This window comes from Salvelinus namaycush, chromosome 38 (genome assembly GCF_016432855.1).
Source record: "Salvelinus namaycush isolate Seneca chromosome 38, SaNama_1.0, whole genome shotgun sequence".
Taxonomy (NCBI): domain Eukaryota; kingdom Metazoa; phylum Chordata; class Actinopteri; order Salmoniformes; family Salmonidae; genus Salvelinus; species Salvelinus namaycush.
The window spans coordinates 14,373,575-14,394,852 of NC_052344.1; the positions used below are offsets into that span (position 1 = coordinate 14,373,575).

Consider the following 21,278-nt stretch of genomic DNA (forward strand, 5'->3'; position numbering starts at 1 on the left):
GATCTAACTGCAGATCTGTTTCTGTTCTCACAACTCACTGGAAATAAACCAATGAAACCTGCCCTGGTGCTGGAGTAATGGCCTTGATTTTATTAAGCCTAAGTACAACGCTTGTTTCCAATCTGACAACACGGTCTTCATTGAGTTGGCGTGTGTGCTCCTAACAATGTCTTTATTCTATTAAACATGTGTCCATTATCACAACACTGCCTTCTGTTACTGTTTTCCTATTGTTTCAGAGTCTATTCTATGAAGTGAACTAGTATAGTGGAGCATCCATTTTGAAAACACTGTCTTAAGTCTTCTAGTTAATGTCCTTATATCATGTGTTCCAATTGGTTTCTTCTTCACTATCAAGTACACTAGCATCCATTTTGGATACACTATTTTCTATGAGTTATTGTGTAGAAAATAGGCCTTGTTTCTTTATTGCAAATGACACCAAAGTATTTAAGCTAGTAATGTAGACCTAACTCCACAAATGCTGTGTGTTAAACAGTTTCCCTTCAAGATGCAACTCATTCCATTGGTCACTTTTGTTTCCTGTGTTGCTTTTGACTGAGCCAGCAAATCTGGTTAGCACAAGCAGGTTTGAATGAATAAGGAAATAACTGAATTCCAAAACTTCAGCACCTTTTTCCCAAAGCATGTTCCTCAGTCATTTTTGGAATGTTCTTAGATTAAAACAGACTCTTCCTAGCCAGCCCCTTTCCCTCTCAGTCTTCTCTCTCTGACCCTGTGGTTATTATTTTGTATTTAGCGGCTGTGTGTCACGGTGTGTGTGTAGGTATCCCTCCATCTATCATCCGCCCATCAGTCCTGTCACATTCCTGCACGCATCATCAAGCCGTGCCACAGACACCACTAGTTGAATCAAATGTGTTAGTGCTGGCCTAGAACAAAAATGTTCACCAACAGTTAACAGGTCCCCTAGGAATGAAATGTTGAGGAGTAACACTGACATAGCCTGCCAGACAGAGGAGAAGGTAAGATGTAGAGAGAGAAAGAGATGGACAGATACATAGAGAAAAAGACAGACAGGGGGCTGGAGCTGAGCATGTGACTGAAGCAACGTTGACACCTGATCACAGTGAGCCTCAGTAGAATGAATATTTAACACAGCACAGGGCTCCCAGACGCACTCAATACTGACTGGACCACACACACAGGCCCAACATCGCTATGTGTGTGTTTTCTTTAAGGTCACATCAGTGTGTGTGTGCGCGTGTTGTTTATGCGTGCACGTTTAAGAGTCTCTGTGTGTGTGTGTAACCCCAGACCCTGCTGTGTCTGGCCCTGGTCCAGGGCCATGTCGATACCTGAGCCTATTGGTTTAATGGGGAGAGGGACATCTTTATCAACTCACCCTTGGGACCACCTGAGAGCAGCACACTGTTGGTGGAAACACCTCACACCACCATCGTTGCAGATAGAAACACTCCTAGTATAGCGCGGACATGATGTTATCCTAGTCTACATGACAGAGAAGCATGGCTGTTCTACATTATACATTTCTATCTGAACATTGATATGTTGCACCTCATTGAGTGGAACCCTGGTGAATATGCCCCAAGCATTGACATCACTATAATGAGCAGTGGGTTTGGCTTCTTCCAAGCAGGTCTGCTTCGAATGCACGACCAATCACGTAACGACCCTAGGAACTGATAATGACATAATTCCCCCGGTCCTGCTGACGCTAACAGTAATGTGCGCACACACACAATCCAATGTTGTAGGACACTAAAGCTTTGTTCACATTGCCAGTTTGAAGTGATTCAGATCCTATTTTGTTGAATATCCGATTCAAATCTGTTCTTTTTCCTGCAGTCTGAATAGCTAAAAGCACATGAAATTGGTTATTTCAGGCCACATTTCAAACCACCTTCATAGGCGGTTTGAAATCCGATACAAATCTGATTCCTGGCCATGCGACTTGTGTCTGAATGGTCAAATCCGATTTATTTGCCTTCAAGTGGTTTTCAGACTTAGTGAGTGAATGTGAATGTGAAATGAGTGAATGTGCTAGAAAGCCAAACAGCTACTGTTACCTAGCTAGCTAGTTGACTGCTGTGGCTAGCAAAAATGACTAATTTTTCAAGTTGGATCATCTTTACCTTGAGACTATAAAAAAAAAGCGTTCTTCCACTAGGATTTTAAACATTCAAATCAACTGGGACACATCCATGGCAGGCATTGTTGTCACTTTAGCTTGATACATAACTTCTAACTGATAGGAAGCACCACCACCAATCCGTCTACACCACTGCACAGACCCGTCTTTACTATGAATACTAGCTTACCCATGTAAGCAAATGTCTGAACACACACATCGGATTTGGTCATTTTTAACTTGCTATTTAGACAGTCAGTATTCCAAAACGGATTTGAAAAACAAAACTGACTTGAGCATTAAGGCCTACAGAAATGACAGTCATGGGCTGTGTATGTAAAACTTGGCTGTGGCCATTGTTTGTGGGACCATGAAGGGCACAGCAACCATTAGCCATCAAAGCCTCTGCCTTGCCGCAAAAATAGCAAGGGCTACACTGGTAATACTGAAAGTCAAGGGCTTTTGTTCACAATGCATTGCTGGCAGGAAGCAATGCATTAAAAAGCCCACTGCACTTTCCTCTTTCTAAAGCTACAACACTTGTTTAACTGCATTGTGTGTGACTATAACAAAGCTTACTGTTCTAGGTCAATCCAAAACAGTTTGCAAGTCATTCATTCTTATCCAGCCGGTAACATGGGAGGTTCAACCTACATCTAAAAGGTTCAAGGTTTTATCTAAGCTTTTATTTTTTTTATAGGCGTCATTATGTGTTGTTTAAAGCCATTTTTCTAGGAGCTACAGGTGTAAGGACGTGAATGCTCTTGGATCATTATTAGTCAGTTGTAGGTAGGTTCAACTGAATGTGATGGGCAATTTATGTTATTACGGAGAAGTTCTCCATTTAGAATACAATGGGTAAGGATTTCAATGAACTTCCCTCGAGGCACCAACCTGGAACAATAAATAATGCATGTGCCTAGCTGAAAGCTGTCGATAACAATGGGTAGGACAACTGATGACTGTGTTGCAAACATAGGGACTATATTGTGTAGACTCAGTCTCAGGTGTAGTCTTTTCTCTCCATGACCCGTGAAAAATATTTCACACTTCACTAGCTGATTAAAATGTGTCTATTAATCCTTTATCAAATACTTGTGAGAGGAAAAGGTGGCACAAAACTTTGCCTACTACAACAACCAAGGCCTCTATTTTCCCTGCTCAGTGTCCATGGTACTGGCAAATAAACAAGGCATGTGTGTATGAAGTGTACAGGTGCTTAGTCATCTCTATGCTGTGGAAGGTGCATTATTATCCCAAGCTGCTAATGCAAGCAAGAGCGGACGGACATACATACACCCCCGGTGCAAGTAAATACAGTAGAGCAGGGGTGTATGTACAAAAACCTGCAGACACTCACCCTGCTGTTGAATGAGTTTGGCAAATGTGCAATAGAGCAGAGTTCCCCAATCTCGGTCCTGGGGCCTCTCCGGGTGCACATTTTGTTTTTTGCCCTAGCACTACACTGCTGATTCAAATAATCAACTTATCATCAAGCATTGATTAGTACCAAGTTTGGGAAACCCTGCAGTAGAGCGTAAAGTTGGGTGTATTCCACTCAGAATGGCTCCCGAGTGGCGTCACTACAGACACCCTGGTTCGAATCCAGGCTGTATCACAACCGGCCGTGATTAGGAGTCCCATAGGGCTGCGCACAATTGGTAACGCGTCGTGCTGGTGTAGGCTGTCATTGTAAATAAGAATTTGTTCTAAACTGACTTTCCTAGTTAAATAAAGGTTAATTTGTTTTAAATAATAATTAAAATGGCCCAAAAGGACTTAACTTTCCCCGATGTGGCAAACTGGTCTCAGAGTATTTCGTATTATTCTGCACGGAAACCCGAGACACTACGTTTAGTATGATATGTAACCATACCAAAATGTAACATAAGACAGATGGTTACTTAAGGCAAAAACTAAAACGTGGGGTGGTTGGTTGGTCCGGGTGGGCGTATAGCGTGAACGTGTAGCAACTCAAAAGGTTGCGAGTTTGAAAATCATCATGGACAACTTTTGCATTTTACCAACTTTAACTACTGACTACTTTTTAGCTACTTTGCAACTACTAAGCGTGTTAGATAACCCTTCATCTAATCCCTAGCCTAGTTAAAGTTAGCGAGCTAGTCACCTAGCTAGAATGTGTAACATATCATACGTTTTGCAAATTCGTAATATATTGTGTTTTGGGAATACACAACATACGAAATGGGTGATGGACATCCAAAAAGTAATACATACCATACGAAACGTAACATAACGTTACTAAATGAACAGAATAATACGAAATGTTCTGAGACCTGGTTGGATGTAATACTAGCTGTCAGTGCAGTACGTGGCGTGTTTGTCTCTGCCAGAAGCTTATGCTGCTAGCTAGCTAACCAGTGTAGTTTACCTGGCTAACTAGCTAACGAGGTGGCTAATGACAATCATTGATGTAACCTAGCAAATAGAAAACTTTCTATATCTGGCTAAACAATGATTAACGGGACATAGCTAGCCAGCTAATGTTAACGTACTGGTGGAGCCTAGACTAGGAAGATTAGTTGCGTTAACAACAATACGCAAGGTTAGCCATAACCAGTTATCAAACAAGCCAGTTAGCTAGCTAACTAAACACGACAGACACCGGTCTGTTTTTGGCAACCAACAACAACAAGCAAACTTGCTCGTAACTGGCTAGTTAGCTAACTACGCTAACCAAGTTCAGCTGCGCAAGCATAGTGAGTGCCCCGTCAGTGGCCTCCCGCGCGCTATGGCACAGCGCTGCTAACGCTAGCTTGGTTCCCAAATGAAACCCCTTTGGGAGTTAGTTGTATTTTGTCTCTCCGCCTGGTTCATATCGATTGACACTGACCTGGAGAGGTGTTTGAGGATCTGTTTCTTGATCAGCCCAGCCATGACCGCATAAATGATTTATCCCAGCGATGCAGTTCAAATTATCAATTCCGAGTCAGGGTGCATTTTTTGCGGTCTTTGTCAGGCTAGCCCAGTTCTCGAACCCTTCCCACGGGGATTTGACAGGGAAAAACAAACCTCCGAGACACAGCTAGCTAGCTTCAGAAGGCAAATAAACCATTACAACTAGTGCTAAAGTCCATCTTCACCGCAACAGCACCTGGAAACACCGCCTGTGCTGTCACAACGTCTGATGGGCGGGCGCCGACCAAAGTCAAAGATACAAGACTTGCGGGCGGAGCATGGATGACTCAGGCATTACGTCAGCATTATCCCATGTATTGTTTTATTTTAGAAGTGAAACCGTAATTGCCTGTTTTTACTGTGGCAGAGTACATCCGCACGGGGAGATATTTGGGGGTGGGGCCGCTGCGATTGTTTTCGCTGACGGGGGTACCATCTACCTGTGAGTGCAGTTCCAGTCTCCTCTCGAAAGACTGTCATTCAGTGACCTCTGGTGGACAAAGGCATGGAGAGGGGTCCAGTTGCAGCTTTCATCTATCAGGCCCATCACCTCTCAGGCCCCTCTCTAATGCCAGGACCATCACTTCCGGGTCTGACACATTAAGCAGAATATTTTTTTCTGTTTCCCACAGAGAGAATAGCGTCTAAACCACTGACAACTCACTTTCGGTCGAAACTAATACACAATGAACGGTGCGCAGTGTCCTTCGCCCCCACGTACATCTGCTATCCAACACATCAACAGATTACACACCAATTTTAAGATAAAACATTGCACAATGATTATACTACAATGATGGCATAGCCTAAATGTAAAACTCTGATAATACTTTTATTTCCCTTTTGACCCACATTTTTATTGCATAGACAGTCAGGGGAAATTCATTATATCAAAGTATCAGTTAAACACAAGCATTAAGATCCCCGCAACAACGTGTACAAGCTGTAATGATATGCTAACATTCATTCAGCCATTTTGTCAGTATAGTCATATCAGTGAGTACGTTTACATGCATGGCAATAATTAAATATTAAACTTACTATAGCAGTAGGCATGAAATAGTAATGTATGAAATAGTAATGTAAACACCTTACACTGCTTACTGTATCTTAATCAGCGTAAGGACAAAATTGAAGTAAGCATATACCGATTAAAACACCCGGTTTTCTGAGCAATCTTTCAAATTGTTAGGATATGTAAACACCTTAATCGACGTTCCAGCAGTGTATTTGATCTGTGCATGTGCTAGCACCAGCCGAGCAAGGCTCTCTCTATGGCGTGAATGAAGTGAGTTTGGAACAGCTGAATGTATGCGTCTTAGAAGTATTTTTCACATACAAACTTTATATGTCCGAACTAAGAATCAAATACGCTTCTCAAAAATAACATGTCTCTGTGATTGCTGATTTTCTGCATGTATCAGAGCTCCATCAGGTAGCCTGATTTCAGATGTGTCCATATACATAGGATTATTAGGGAAATTGTTATTCTTGCAAAGCATGTAAACGTTTTAATTGAACTATTATATTAATATGACTAGCCACAATAATCGCTTTATTGTGTGCATGTAACCGTACTCACTGATGGGGTCCTGGCGTTGGAGGGGAGCCTGAGATATTATATCCAACCGGTACTCGTCCCACCAGTAGGTGGCAGTATACAGAGGGGCCTGAGAGATGATGGGCCTGAGAGTCTGCAGTTAGACTCTATTGGACAACGGCCAAAGTGCTTGGAGTGTACAAACTTCAGATAACTAAATCATCCTGCAACTTTTATCAAACCTTTAAAAACACGTGAAAACAATTCTTTTGTGGCAGATTAATACAAAACAGAGCGTTTTGTTATCCATTTTGTGTAAAATGTGCATTTGTTTTTTAATTTGCATTGTGGTGCTAGCTAAATGTTATTGAAACTATTCAAATGTCCAACTCTAGGTTTGCAGTTTGCAATCGGTGACAGCAATCCCATCATGATTTGGAGGGAACATAGCTACACAGCATAGGCAAGTGATTAGGTTACGCTGATTAAGTAATAGTATGCCAATAGCCTAATGACTTCGGCACAATGGAAGAAATTGAAAATATGCCTATTTGTTAATGGTAAAAATATATATATATATTTTTTTTTTACATGAGTAGTTGTTCGAAACACTTCCTGGTCTGGAATAGCAACATGCCTTGGCTTGAGGGAACTCTAGGAAAGGATGTCGAGGCATACACGATAAGCCTACTTTTGTTGCCACGTATGAAGGGAGGAGCAAATGAGAGGGAAAAAACTATCCAACAACCCCTCCTCTTTACTGTTGGTACAGTATTGAAACAAATTACATCAGTTGATTTCTGAGATCATTATTTTTCTAGACATGTTTAGGCTGTCCTATACCAGGATTTTGGCTTATATAAACAGGGTTTGATAGACATGAAACATCAATGGGCCTAATTCTATTATTCCAAATAAATAGGCCTAGTTTTTTCCTCAACTTTATCAGAACTAGTTACTGTGTTTCTGAAATCTTGATTACATAATTCCATAGCCATTGGAGACATAAGGCAAGTACAGCCACCAAGTTTGCAGTCAGAACGTCAGGTCACACAATAAGAGAGACGCCCCTTTTTTTGCACCTCAACGCGAACGGAGTTCTCGGAAAGCCACATCGCGCTCGCTGATACGCTAAATGTACAGTGAAGACAGTACACAGCATCTGTAGAGACCAGCCTCACTCTTCCTCGGACCCCCTGGTAGAAAGCTACATCAGACATGACTGCGAGACATAGAAACAAGAACAATTTAAGCGAAAAGACTGCTTCATCCACGCAAGATGACGTGGCGAAGAAAAGTCTGAAACCTAGTAGTAATGGTAGCCCCTCAATCCAGGGGTCGGGGTCGGGGAGTTGGGTCAAAGTTATAGCTGCTTTATGTTATATCGCATTAGTAGCCGCTGCGGGCTTTGCTGCTATTTATCTACAACAAGTGTTGAAAGAAGTCCATCAAATCAGCAGCAGAAATGAAGAGACCGTACGGAAGAATGCAGAGGTTGCGCACAAAGTAGAGAATGTTCTTCAACAGGTAAGCAATGCAATCGATATAGGACTAACCACTAGCCATTTAATGACAAGGTCACGAGATAAGGCAGGCTGTTGAAGACCGCACACCAAAACTAGATAGGATGAACATATAGACTACAGAGAAGAAATGGCTAGAAGAGGGCCATCTCCCCCGCCTCCAAAAGTTTGATGACCTGGCACAAGAAAAGTACAGATGCAATCTATGCTATTCTTTCCTAGGGAGAGAGTACTGACATTGCAACAAAAACAAATCCAGGTCAATGGAAATACTACATCCTTTGTAATAAAAAGGGAAGTTATATTTCTATAGAATTGAGGAATGCATTGATATAATGAATGCACATTGCACCCCATAAATTATCTTACATTTTTATCCAGCTAGCTATGTTACTGCATTAATTAATTTGTTCAGTCAGTTATTCCTTCCTTCATTCATTCACTTCTTTTCAAGCCTTCATGTAACTTCACTTAACTTGTCACGCATAAATTGAGATCTCCCAGACCAGTTTGAACTAAACCAGTTAGAACTGGATGCTTACAGTTGTTTTACAGTTGTTTTTTTAGATCTACCCAACAGGCTGAGAAATAGCTGAGTTATGTAAGAAAGCAACGTAACCTACTCATAAGTTACTGCAACTAGGTAAATGTGGTAAAGAAACCCATCAGGGAAAAACATTTGCGAAGAACACACATTCAACAAGTAAATCCTGAAACATGCATTGCAGTCTCCGATATGTAAACTTCCTATGTGAGCTGTGTCAACTATTGTTGTATAAAGCTACAGTATGTGATTTAACTGTGTCTTCCACTGCAAGCTATAAAGTCTATTTCAATAACTACCAAGCCAAAAAACTATTTTGTCAGGCAAATGACTGGTCAGGGATAGGCTCTTCCACCCTCTTCCAACTTTCTTGGAATGTATTGTACCTGTGTTTCCAGTACATCCAGTACACAGGTGTGACTATACAGATGTACAGCTTTAAACCTGTGTTATACAATTTAATAGTAGTAATAGTGTAAGATAATGTGGCTATTATATTATTTATGCATACATACAGTATTTATAGTAGGGATATGACAGATTGCAAGGATTTGACAGATTAATAATTAAAGACTAATCGAATAATCATTAAGGCCCTAATCTGTATTGATGACCAAAGGTTGACCTACACTAAATGTACAAAGCATTAAGAACACCATCCTAATATTGAACCCCCCCCCCCCCCCCCCCCCCCCCCCAGTCTAAATTTGTCTGGAGATGGGCTCTGCAAGGTTTCGAAAGTGTTCCACAGGGATGCTGGCCCATGTTGACTCCAATGCTTCCCACAGTTGTGTCAACTTGGCTGGATGTCCTTTGGGTGGTGAACCATTCTTGATACACACAGGAAACTGTTGAGCATGAATAACCCAGCAGCGTTGCAGTTCCTGACACAAGCCAGTGCGCCTGGCACCTACTACCATACCCCGTTCAAAGGCACTTAAATCTTTTGTCTTACCCATTCACCCTCTGAATGACACACACACACAATCCATGTCTCAGGGATTAAAAATCCTTCTTTAACCTGGCTCCTCCCCTTCATCTACACTGATTGAAGTGGATTTAACAAGTGATAAGGGCTCATAGCTTTCACCTGGATTCACCTGGTCAGTCTCTATGTCATGGAAAGAGCAGGTGTTCTTAATGTTTTGTACACTCAGTGTATGATTCCCTGTCTGTGGTTGTGTAGGTGGACAACGTGAGGGGCGCTGTAGACGGGTTGGAGTCGGCACTGGGCACCATGCGGGCAGAGCAGGAGGTGGGGAGCCGGGCGGTGAGGAAGGGCGAGGCGGAGACACGGCGGTTGGAGGAGGCTCTTCAGAGGCTCCAGAACGAACTGCTGGTCGACCTGTCAGAAGGCATCAAGGAGGTGAAGGAGGCCAGAGAGCGGGACTTCTCTTCCCTGGAGAAGACGGTGGAGGAGCGCCTGGCTGAGTTGAGTGCCTCCATCGCGGCCAGCGTGACTGAGTTCACCGAGGCCCAGGGTGAGACTCAAAGTCAGCTGGCTGACCTCAAAGCCCGTCTGGACGACATGGAGGACCCGGAGCTGATCAGGCAGGAACTGTCTGCCATTGTCGACACCGTCGCCGTGCTCAGCACCACTAAGACGGCCACCGATGAGTCTGCCTATTCGCTGAGGGAGCAGATCGCCACGGTGGGGTCGGAGCTCCAGACCCGTAACCAGGAAATAGCCTCGATGTCGCAGGAAGTGGAGGCGGTGAGGTTGCTGGTGCAGGAGACGGCGGGGAGCCTGCGGCAGCAGGTGTCGGGGGCAGAGGCAGGCATCCAGGCATTGACAGATCAGGACCAGAGCCTGCAGAGCAGCCTGGAGCTGGCCACCGAAGCTCTACACAGTCTGGAGAAGGAACTGCGGGGGGAATCGGCCAGGGCTGAGCAGAGGTCCGACGGTCTGGAGGTCAGACTAAAAGTGGCGGAGGAGGGCGGAGACTCCCTGGCGGCATCGCTAACAGACCTGACTTCCAAGTTTGAGGCTTTTCTTGCCAAGTACGATTCCCACGAGAGCACGCTCGCCGCCCAGGGCACGGCAGCCGAGCAGGCCCGGGCCACTCTACAGGGAGAGCTAGAGGAACTGAAGGGCACCATAGGGGAGCTCCAGTCCAACGTGGTCGCACTGAGTGACGCTCAGACCAATCTGGCTTCCAGGGACTCTAGCCTGGGGCAGCAGATAGAGGGGCTGGAGCAGCAGCTGGAAGCCCTGGGGGAAGTCTCCAAGTCAACCAGCCACCCCCCACCAGAGCTGGAGAAGCTGAAGAGCACCGTGGATGGCCTGGTGGGGAAAGCTGCCAAGCTGGAGAGCCATGAGAAGGCCATCGAAGCACTACAGGGGTCACTACAGAAGACCATTAGCTCATTGGAGGCCTTGGCCAAAGCCCCAGCCGAAGAGCAAGAAGGTGTAAGGGGAGCGTAGGAAGAAGAGGAGGAGGAGGGGGGGTAGTGTTCAGGAGGGGTAGACTGGGTTGGGTCAATAAGAAATGGGAAACGTGGACTGCTGTGAATTTTAATACAACACTGCACTGTAGTTTGCTGTTTGTTTATTTGTATTTTTTCTCATTTGAGTTTTTCCATTTAGTCAGATTCTGTTACGGGTGGTTTCACAAACCCAACTTGCAATATAAGCTCTTGTTCAGGAGCATGTTATGGTTTACTGATTGTGTTTTGTTACAAAAATTAAATTGGGCCACCACATTTCTGTGTAGACAAGGCTTTGAATTGATTTACATGTATATTATAAAACCTTCATCGTACATTGTATGGGGCTAACTCACTCCAACCGTCTCCGTGACAGATGCAAGGTAGCCATTTTGCACACCCCCACACTTCACCAATCTCACTGGAGGTGAGTATTGAGGTGAAAGGTGAGTGGATCGGTCTGTTTCTAGAAGATCATTGGATAAAGATCATAGAAAATCCTTCATAGGATACAGGCTACAATGTTAAAGCACTCCCAGTTCATTTAAAGGCTCACTCTAGGTATGTGCTCCAAATGGCTCCCTATTCCGTATATAGTGCACTACTTTTGACCAGGGTCCATATGGCTCTAGTAAAAGTAGTGTACTACATACAGTGAGCTCCAAAAGTTTTGGGAGAGTGACACATTTGTTGTTTTGGCTCTGTACTCCAGCACTTTGGATTTGAAATGGTATAATGACTGAGGTTGAAGTGTAGACTGTCAACTTTCATTTTTTATTTTCATCCATATTGAGTGAATAGTTTGGAAATTACAGCACTGTTTGTACATAGTACCCTGTTTTTGTAATGGTGAGAGGTAGGAATTTTTGGGGAGTATGATATTTATGCCTCTAACTTTCTCACTCATTATTCACGATTCACTCAGGACTATCCGTAATCATGGTAGCATCCATTCATTTTTATTGGGCACAAAATAATCTGACAAACAAAACAAACAGCAAATGCATCCAACAAATTTGTAGTCACATACTTGATCTAGTCCCCTAAAATGGGGGACTATGAACAAAGTGCTGTAATTTCTAAACGGTTCACCAAATATGGGTGAAAATACCCTCAAATTAAAGCTGACAGTCTGCACTTTATACCATTTCAAATCCAAAGTGCAGGAGTACAGAGCCAAAACAACAACAAATGTGTCACTCCCAAAACTAATGGAGCTCACCGTATACAGGGAATGGGAAGCCATTTGTCATATAACCTGGCGCTTCAGACTGAGTATATAAGTGGACTTAATACAATATGTGATGCTTCATAAAAAGCTTATTGGAATATTTAATTAGGGAACACTGCTGGGACAGTCAAGTGAGAATTTATTGAAAGTAATTAATTTTCATCTGAAGAGGGAAGGAGATTGCTTGAGGCTAATTCAATCATTTCCTGATAGGCCACTTATAACCTGATTTGAGTCCTCACACACACACACACACACACACACACACACACACTTCCATTCAACAGGTGCCATTGCATCAACATGTACAAGGAAATGCATAAACATGTATAGGGAATACAGAGTACACACAAACTTCAAATTGCCATAATTTATTAAGCACATCCCTTACACGAAGAACAATATATCCAAGGCTTTAAAACAAACAAAAAACACGATCTCTGCAGTGTCCTAACACCACAACAATGGGGTTGTGACAGTTTGAAGGAATGGCTACTGTAAATACATGTGGTGTGATCTGTACATGTAATTAGCTTTAGTTAAAACAGTGGTATGGTGTCCACACTCTTTACCCAAAGACCAGCTGCAATCTGCGTCCTAATGTCTGGTTATCATTGAGCAATTCCAGGTATGTGTAGGTTCAACTTTATCTTTGGAGATTACATGCCAATGTGCATGTTAAACAAGTTGTGATTGGCTCTCGGGTTGGAGATTGGCCTTCAGCTCAGGTCGTCAGCTCATTGTTCAGCGCCGATACATATTTCCTCCTTCAGAAGTACATTTCCTGTAAAACACCTGGAGGCTTACTCAGCGGAGTAGCCCTAGAAATCAATAGATTAGCATGCTTCCCTATCCTACATGATCGTGATGTCTGTTCTACACAATATATTTCCATCGGAACATATGATAACCCACTGAATAAGCCCACGGTTGTTTTTTTTATCAGAGGAGTGCAACATCAGCAATGTTGCAGATAAAAATGTTAAACACAGAACAGAAACAACTCTCTGACATCAATCACAGCTCTATGCCACACATTTCTACCTGCATTTCTCTGCAGTCAGCCCCATTGAATAAACTCCTGGTGACAGATTGCACACCCTGGTGTAAACACAGGCAAAGCTACATTGCCTTGCGGGCTGCAGCGTTCAGTATTCTATTTTAGGTCCCTATACCTTTAAACCACAGACTCATTTCGATTTGATTGATGGCAGAGATATGTAAAAACTAGCAGGACTAGCTAGCCATGTGGAACACCAGGGCATGTATTCAGCACTGTGAACTATTGAGAACATTGCAGGTAGAATGTATAGCGCTGACATCATCATTCCCTATTGTACAGAATCATATTGTAGCATAACATTCCTCCTGAACAGGCCCCTTAGCCTGAGAACATACCCGTGTGCAGGTCACACAGGGCTCAAGCAGTGTTGTTATAACCCCACCACTGGCCAGACTGACAACTGATAAGGGGGAAACTGTTCAAGAGACTGCTCACATTCCAAAACTGTGGACCAGCAAGACTTCTCAGTCACCATGATTGATGCCATTTAAAATAAAATAAAACATTACAGCCTCCTAGGACGCAGGTTGGCATTTACTGGGATGACTCATGTACTGGAGGCAGCTCTGCAGGGTAGCCACTAGCTGGCGCAGCCATAAAATCTGATTTTAAACCTAACCTAAACCACACTACTAACCTTATCCCTAACCCTAACCTTAAATTATGACCAACAAGCACATTTTTGTTTTCATTAATTTTGACTTTGCCATTGGCCCTTCTAGTGGAAATTGCTCAGCTCTGCCTCCAGGACAAGATTCATCGCAATAAACGCCAACCTACTCATAGGACAGGTTCATTCAAGGATACAATTTGTAAAGCAACATACGTTAGTCAGCATTCTAGACAAAAGGCCCAGTTAGTCTCAACCTAACCCCTAGGACTTACCTCTCGACTCCCTAAAGATCTGTATAGGTATACAGTCAATGGAAAGTATACCGGAATGTACATTATAGGGGGAGTAACCTGTTCTTCTGTGGTTTCCATTATATTGCTTACATTAATCAAGATCTCTGGGGAGGAATCCAGAAGTACCTATTGTAAGGGCTAGGTGGGGTCGACCATGGGTGTAGAGAGATCAGCAAACTCTATTTGAGATTTACAAAAATGTGCAAGTTATTGTAAGGGAATGATTGTGACAAGCTGAAAGTTTGCCATTTACTCTGTAGATCTATAGCACATAGAAAAGCACTCCTTCACAGTTCTCCTTCCAGTGTCTGAGGGAGGGCTTCACTCCCGTTGACTTTCTGCAGAAGCATCTCTCCTCCCAATACGGGCATCTCAGGCTCAACTATCTGACTCAACTGCTGTGTCACAACTCCTAGGTCATCCTCCACAGCGCTGAGGTTAGCGAACGTCTGCCGTAGCTCTGCGATGTCCTCCTCCCTCCTGGTCAGATCCTCGGCCAGACGGCCGATCCTCAGGGTCAGCTCATCCACCTGCGGAGCCAGCGCCCTGAAGTCCCGCTTGATGGCCGCCACCTTGGGCTTGAGGTCGCCGGCAAAGGTCACCGTGCGGACCAATCGGGCACAGCCGCTTTCCAGCTCCCTCAGGCGCTCCGAGATCTGCCGGTCGTTGGCGAACAGCTCAGGTAGGCGGCGTTTGAGCTGCTCCAGGGCTTGGGCGTTGCGCTCCGTGGCGCCCTTGAGGCCCTGGATGCGGTCGATGCTGCCGGCCAGCAGGTCGCCGATACGTTTGACCATGCTGTGTTCGGCCTGGGCGGCCCTCTCCTCCAGCTCCCGTACCTTCTCCAGGAGAGACTCCACCTCCGACTGGAGCCCATCCATCCGACGCACGTCTGTCCGTACCGATGCCACCTAGGAGATGGAGGAAGAGAAGAGGAGGAAGATGATTCATGGGCAAATCTTTACATTAACTGCCTTTCTAATCTAATGCCACGGTTCTGTTCATCAAGTTGCCTTTGGTTTTCAACCTTTACGTACTTGGAATATACATTTCTTGGTATTATTACATGTAACTACATAGTACTGTACTATGTAACTACTTTAAAACATACTATTTCCAGTTTATTACAATACCGTGATTGTTTCAGGAATCTTATCTGCAGTTCCTGTGTAATTGCCTGAGTTATTACATCCTGGTTACCAAAGTAGTAAGAGCATCTAGATGGCTTAAATCATCTTTTAAAACCTTAGTGTTGACATCCTTAGTGATAGCAGAGGTGCGTCCCTCGATTTGTCCTACAGCCACGGTCAGTGCTGCCACGCTGTCCTGGAGCAGACCGCGTTTCTCTGTTAGACCGGACGCCCAGTCCTTCAGCTGGCTTACATCCCGCTCCAGGGCCTCCAAGTGGGGCAGGAGACCACCAGGCTGCCTCTCTAGATGCTCCAACAGGCTCTGGAGACCCTCGTACTGCGCCAGGAAACAGGTGGAAAGACAGAACAGGGCGGCCATTTTAGAAAAGAGCTTTACATAGGAAAAGACTGTGACCAGCTAGATCATGCAGTCATAGACTGGTAGATAGGATTCATTAAAAAACATGCAGGGACTGTCCATAAGTTACACAGAAAGCTGATGTTTAGTGAAAATAAATAGAGCACATAAATGGGTAACACTAAGATATTTGAGACTGCTTTTCATTTACTAGAGATGCAAGCTAGGAGAGAGAATACATTTTTTTTTTTTTTTTTTTTTTTTTTTACAATAGATTTAACCAAATTTGAACATTTAAAAGATTCAGAGAAACACTGATAAGGCACATTTATTTGAAATGCAATACTGCCATAACTGTCAAACTCATTTGAATATAAATTGTGTATCATTTTTTTTATACAAACTCAACATTTGAGTACCTGATGATATTGGAGTACCGGTCACAATTGTTCTCCTTTCAGACACCAACAAGGCAACAATAATATCCTTTACAGATTACAGGAGCAGTGTTTGGGTGCAGATGCTACATTCAGTTGCTGACTTTCAGCAGCCAGTGCAGATAACATTGATTGGTGCCCATATGAGATAGTAGTATGTTTGTGAGCCAAGAACTTAAAACCTATTGATGAAACGTATTGCTAAACTTTATCAATAGCAAGTTAAAATGCACAAATCACACAACGTAGCAATGGTTTAACTATGTGAGGATTTAACAGCAGTTTTAAAACAAATGGAATGACAGGACCACTCCTTCCCATGGTTTAAAAATGACATCACACACTGAGGTCATCATTATGCACTAGCTGGGGTGGCTCATCCTGCTCTGGGTCCTTGACCTTTCACCCCTCCCTCTCCCCTTCCCTATCCGGCGTTCCAGAATTATCCTGGTTTTCCTGTTGCTCCTCCCCCCGGCTGAGCTGTCCCAGCATCTCCTTGACAACAGCCAACTCATTCCTCATCTTGAGGATGCTGTTGTGGGCCTGGAGGGCATCCAGAGCCTGCTTGATGTCCAGGATCTCCGTCAGGGCTTTAAGCATGCTGTCCTCCGTCCCGAACACCTGCAGGGTGAGCTCCTCCAGCCTTCGCTCCGCCGTCCCCAGGTTCCCGCCCAGCCTCAGAATGGATCGCACTGCCTCCTCCACAGCCGGGAGGTGAGCCTCGCACTGCTGGGCCCGGGGGATGTGCTCCTCTAGCTGGGCGACTAACTCGGTATCTACTCGGAGCAGGCTCTGGACTTGGTCCTCCAGTTTGTGGAGCTGCTTGGTGTTCCAGTCCAGCTGGTCCTGGGACCGCTTGGCATCCTCGTCCTCGGTGCGGCCCAGGGCGCGTGTGTTCCGCCGGGTGCTGTCCTCCAGCTCCTCCAGCCTCTCGTCCAGCGCCCGGGCCCTCTGCTCGGCCTCGTTCACCCGGTCCGTGGCGCCGGCGTGCGCCTCACGTGACTCCGTCTTCAGAGAGCCCAGGTCGGAGGTCACCGAGGCCAGGCCCATCTGCCACGTCTCAGTCACGTTCAGGAAGCGGGTGTTGACTGTCTGTAGATCGCGAGAGGCGGAGTTCTCGTCATCCTGCATCGCCAGGACGACGGCATGGAGCGAGGAGAGGTCACGTTCGAGGCGCGTCGCCAGGGAGAAGGTGGAGAGAGCCCCCTGCAGGTCGTCCTCAGAGGCGGCGAGCTGCAGCCGCAACACAAAACAGGGAGGGCTGTTTCTGGGGAGGGCTCTGGGATCCTCAGTATTCTCAGTACAAATCCATGCAATTACATGCACACATTCAGTCAAAAGATGCGTATAGCAATTCTAAGGAAGACAATGTGATTTGATCGCAAAATTCAATTCAACTGGATAGGCTATACAATCCAAGATGCAAGAATAACTGCTGCAATAAAGCACATGAATAATGCAGACATGTCTGCAGGGGCTAATAATAAGGGGAGGGGCCTACATAATGTGACAAGCAAGACAATGACAGTACCAATACACACAATAACATAAACACACATAACAAAGCATAGACGTCTCTGCATAATGTTTTGTGTCTTGTTCTTCACGAGAGAGATATGGATAGACAATTCGAATAGAAACAAAACATACCTTCTTGGACACCTTAATGACGTCCTCCTCCATTTCAAGGAGACTTGCAGTCTTCCCAGACAGTAGTTTGTACTTTTCTTCCACGTCAAAGAATCTTGCATTCTGCTGCAATACCACCCTGTAATGTAAAGGGAGAAATAACGTCATGAATAGGCCAACTCAAACATAAAATTATTAGTTTCCTATTGTTTGGCAGAGATTAAAGTAAATAGGGATTATCCATAAACACAAGGGCCTTTATAAGTAAATATTTGGCTTATGCCCTATGCAAATGAATAGGCTTACTTTTACTTACCATGTAAGCACTATGCAGACTATCAGTGACAGTAGACAAGTTATCGTTTTCACATCCAGGGAGGACGGCGAGGAGCTTGTAGGTTTAGCCAAGCAATTTCCTTCGGTAGCTTTTGCTTTTTTTGCTTCATCTTCGGAAGTGTACTTTGACGTTTCAACCGGTTCGTCATTTTGTTTCTGAGCCGTGGTCTTCTTCCTTTGCTTCACTTCATTACTTGGCATTTTTGTAGCCTGCAACAACGTTTCGGCTTGCAGCTTACTTTTGCCTACTAGGCCTACTTGAAAAGGAATTGATTCAAAGTAGCGGCTGCGACTGCAAGCGACAATGGCCCACAGCTCTAGAAGTTTCGCAGCAGACTAGCGCAAGAAACTCCATCCAAATTCAAGTTAAATGCATTAGTTCAAATGTGAATATAATTTAGAATATTTAGATATTTCAGACAATCAAATAAACCTTAAATAAAAGTATTTTACTTGCCAATTCACAGAAACAAGTCTACATATCCCGTAAAGGAATCGATCACTTGAACGCTCCTTGGAATTTGGGAAAAAGAACAAAATGCGTCAGCCAGCCACGTAGACGGCTGACGCCAGAAAATATTACAACGTGCCGCCGGTTCAATGATGAGTAGGCCCAGGCCCTCTGATTTCAACGTTCCCCAATAGACCGTTTGAGGAAACATGAAAAACGGTGCGATATTTCAAGTTTGTAAAGGCTAATTAGTATTAATAAGAATAAATGAGGATGACACAGAAAAATCTCAAATAGAGTAAAACACAGTTATGAGCGCACTTCATTCATGCAAAGAAACAAAAAAATCTTTGGAGGAAAATGTACTCAAATATCATACTTGAAAGTAAAGATACCTTAATAGAAAATGACAAGTAAAAGTGAAAGTCACCCATTAAAATACTACTTGAGTAAAAGTCTTAAGGTATTTGGTTTTAAATATACGTAAGTGTAACGGATGTGAAATGGCTATCTAGTTAGCGGTGGTGCGCGCTAATAGCCTTTCAACCGGTGACGTCACTTGCTCTGTGACCTTGAAGTAGTGGTTCCCCTTGCTCTGCAAGGGCCGCGGCTTTTGTGGAGCGATGGGTAACGATGCTTCTTGGGTGACTGTTGTCTGTGTGCAGAGGGTCCCTGGTTCACGCCCTGTTGAGGGGATGGACTAAAGTTAAACTGTTACATAAGTATCAAAAGTAAATGTAATTGCTAAAATATGTTAAAAGTAAAAGTATGAATAATTTCTTATTCCTTATCTCAAGCCAACCAGACGGCACAATTCTCTTGTTTTGATTTATTTATGGATAGCCAGGGGCACACTCCAACACTCAGACATCATTTAAAAAATAAAGCATTTGTGTTTAGTGAGTCCGTCAGATCAGAGGCAATAGGGATGACCAGGGATGTTCTCTTGATAAGTGTGTGAATTGGACCATTCTCCTGTCCTGCTAAGCATTGGAAATGTAATGAGCACTTTTGGGTGTCAGGGTAAATGTATGGAGTAAAAAGTACACCGTTTTCTTTAGGAATGTAGTGAAGTAAAAGTAAAAGTTGTCAAACATATGAATAGTAAAGTAAAGCACAGATATTCAAAAAAACAACTTAAGTAATACTTTAAAGTATTTTTACTTAAGTACTTTACACCACTGCAAAAAAATACACACAAAAAGGGAGGTAGCCAAACATTTAGTTTATTTGGCATTGAGCAAATTACATTTCACCAATTTACATACAGTGCCTTCAGAGAGTATTCACACCCCTTGACCTTTTCCACATTTTGTTGTGTTACAGTCTGAATTTAAAATGTATTAAACTAATATTTTTGTCACTGGCCTACACACAATACCCCATCATGTCAAAGTGGAATTATGTTTTTCGAAAGGTTTAAAATGAAAAGCTGAAAAGTCGAGTCAATAAGTATTCAACCCCTTTGTTTTGGCAGAGTAAACATTTGCTTTAACAAGTCACATAATAATTTGCATTGACTCCCTCTGTGTGCAATAATAGTGTTTAATATGATTTTTTAATGACTACCTCATCTCTGTACCCCACACATACAGTTATCTGTAAGGTCCCTCAGTCGAGCACAGATTCAACCAAAGACCAGGGAGGTTTTCCAATGCCTCGCAAAGAAGGGCACCTATTGGTGGATGGGTAAACATTTAAAAAAGCAGACATTGAATATCCCTTTGAGCATGGTGAAGTTATTAATTACACTTTGGATGGTGTATCAATACACCCAGTCACTACAAAGATCCAGGCGTCCTTCCTAACTCAGTTGACGGAGAGGAAGGACACTGCTTAGTGATTTCACCATTAGGCCAATGGTGACTTTAAAACAGTTACAGAGTTTAATGGCTGTGATAGGATAAAGCTGAGGATGGATCAACAACATTGTAGTTATTCCACAATACTAACGTAATTGACATAGTGAAAAGGAAGCCTGTACAGAATAAAAATATTCCCAAACATACATCCTGTTTGCAACAAAGCACTAAAGTAATACTGCAAAAAATGTGGCAAAGTAGCTTTTAGTCCTGAATACAAAGTGTTATGTTTGGGGCAAATCCAATACAACACATTCCTGAGTACCACTCTGTCAAGCATAGTGGTGGCTGCATCATGTTATGGTTATGCTTGTAATCGTTAAGGACTGCTGAGTTTTTGGGGATAAAGAATAAACGTAATGGAGCTAAGCACAGGCAAAATCCTAGAGCAAAATCTGGTTGTCTGCTTTCCACCAGACACTGGGAGATGAGTTGCTTACCAAGAAGACAGTGAATGTTCCTGAGTGGCCAAGTTACAGTTTTGACTTAAATCTGCTTGAAAATCTATGGCAATACCTAAAAATGGTTGCCTAGCAATGATCAACAACCAATTTGACAGAGCTTGAAGAATTTTTAAAATAATAATTGGCAAAGGTTGCACAAGATCCAGGTGTAGAAAGCTCTTAGAGACGTACCCAGAAAGACTCACAGCTGTTATTGCTGCTAAAAGTGATTCTAACATGTATTGACTCAGTGGGTTGAATACTTATTTTATGAAGATTCCCAAGTGGCGCAGCGGTCTAAGGCACTGCCTCTCAGTGCAAGATCAAATCCAGGCTGGATCACATGCGGCCGTGATTGGGAGTGCCATA

The 21,278-nt window shown here is 43.6% G+C and overlaps 3 protein-coding genes across 7 annotated transcripts in view; 1 reads left to right on the forward strand and 2 right to left on the reverse strand.

Moving 5' to 3' along the window:
* LOC120032280 (UHRF1-binding protein 1-like) overlaps positions 1 to 5,250 on the reverse strand; it is a 44,410-nt gene extending 39,160 nt beyond the window's left edge. For all 3 annotated transcript variants that reach the window (XR_005473804.1, XM_038978296.1, XM_038978295.1), the window contains exon 1: positions 4,968 to 5,250. Coding sequence is in view for 2 of the 3 variants with exons in the window: in XM_038978296.1 (XP_038834224.1) it covers positions 4,968 to 5,011 (44 nt within the window). In the remaining variant the exon portion in view is untranslated. The remainder of the gene's footprint in view (positions 1 to 4,967) is intronic.
* Positions 5,251 to 7,648: 2,398 nt separating this feature from the next.
* On the forward strand, positions 7,649 to 11,354 carry LOC120031929 (cytoskeleton-associated protein 4-like). Its single transcript, XM_038977787.1, has 2 exons — positions 7,649 to 8,099; positions 9,826 to 11,354. Exons 1-2 carry the CDS (start codon positions 7,791 to 7,793, stop codon positions 11,062 to 11,064), a joined length of 1,548 nt encoding a protein of 515 aa, XP_038833715.1. The 5' UTR covers positions 7,649 to 7,790; the 3' UTR covers positions 11,065 to 11,354.
* Positions 11,355 to 12,652: 1,298 nt separating this feature from the next.
* LOC120031935 (inhibitor of nuclear factor kappa-B kinase-interacting protein-like) lies at positions 12,653 to 18,873 on the reverse strand. 3 transcript variants are annotated; one of them, XM_038977794.1, is made up of 4 exons: positions 18,134 to 18,855; positions 17,839 to 17,956; positions 15,509 to 15,730; positions 12,653 to 15,174 (listed from the first exon to the last, which is right to left on the reverse strand). In XM_038977794.1, the coding sequence occupies exons 1-4, from the start codon at positions 18,352 to 18,354 to the stop codon at positions 14,554 to 14,556; spliced, it is 1,182 nt and encodes a 393-aa protein (XP_038833722.1). In that variant the 5' UTR covers positions 18,355 to 18,855; the 3' UTR covers positions 12,653 to 14,553. The 3 variants fall into 3 exon arrangements, 2 of the variants coding, with proteins under 2 accessions (XP_038833722.1, XP_038833723.1); XR_005473771.1 differs by lacking the exon at positions 12,653 to 15,174 and adding an exon at positions 16,171 to 17,421 and having other exon boundaries at positions 15,646 to 15,730; positions 18,134 to 18,873; XM_038977795.1 differs by lacking the exons at positions 12,653 to 15,174; positions 15,509 to 15,730 and adding an exon at positions 16,062 to 17,421 and having other exon boundaries at positions 18,134 to 18,873.
* Between the last annotated feature and the right edge of the window lie 2,405 nt (positions 18,874 to 21,278).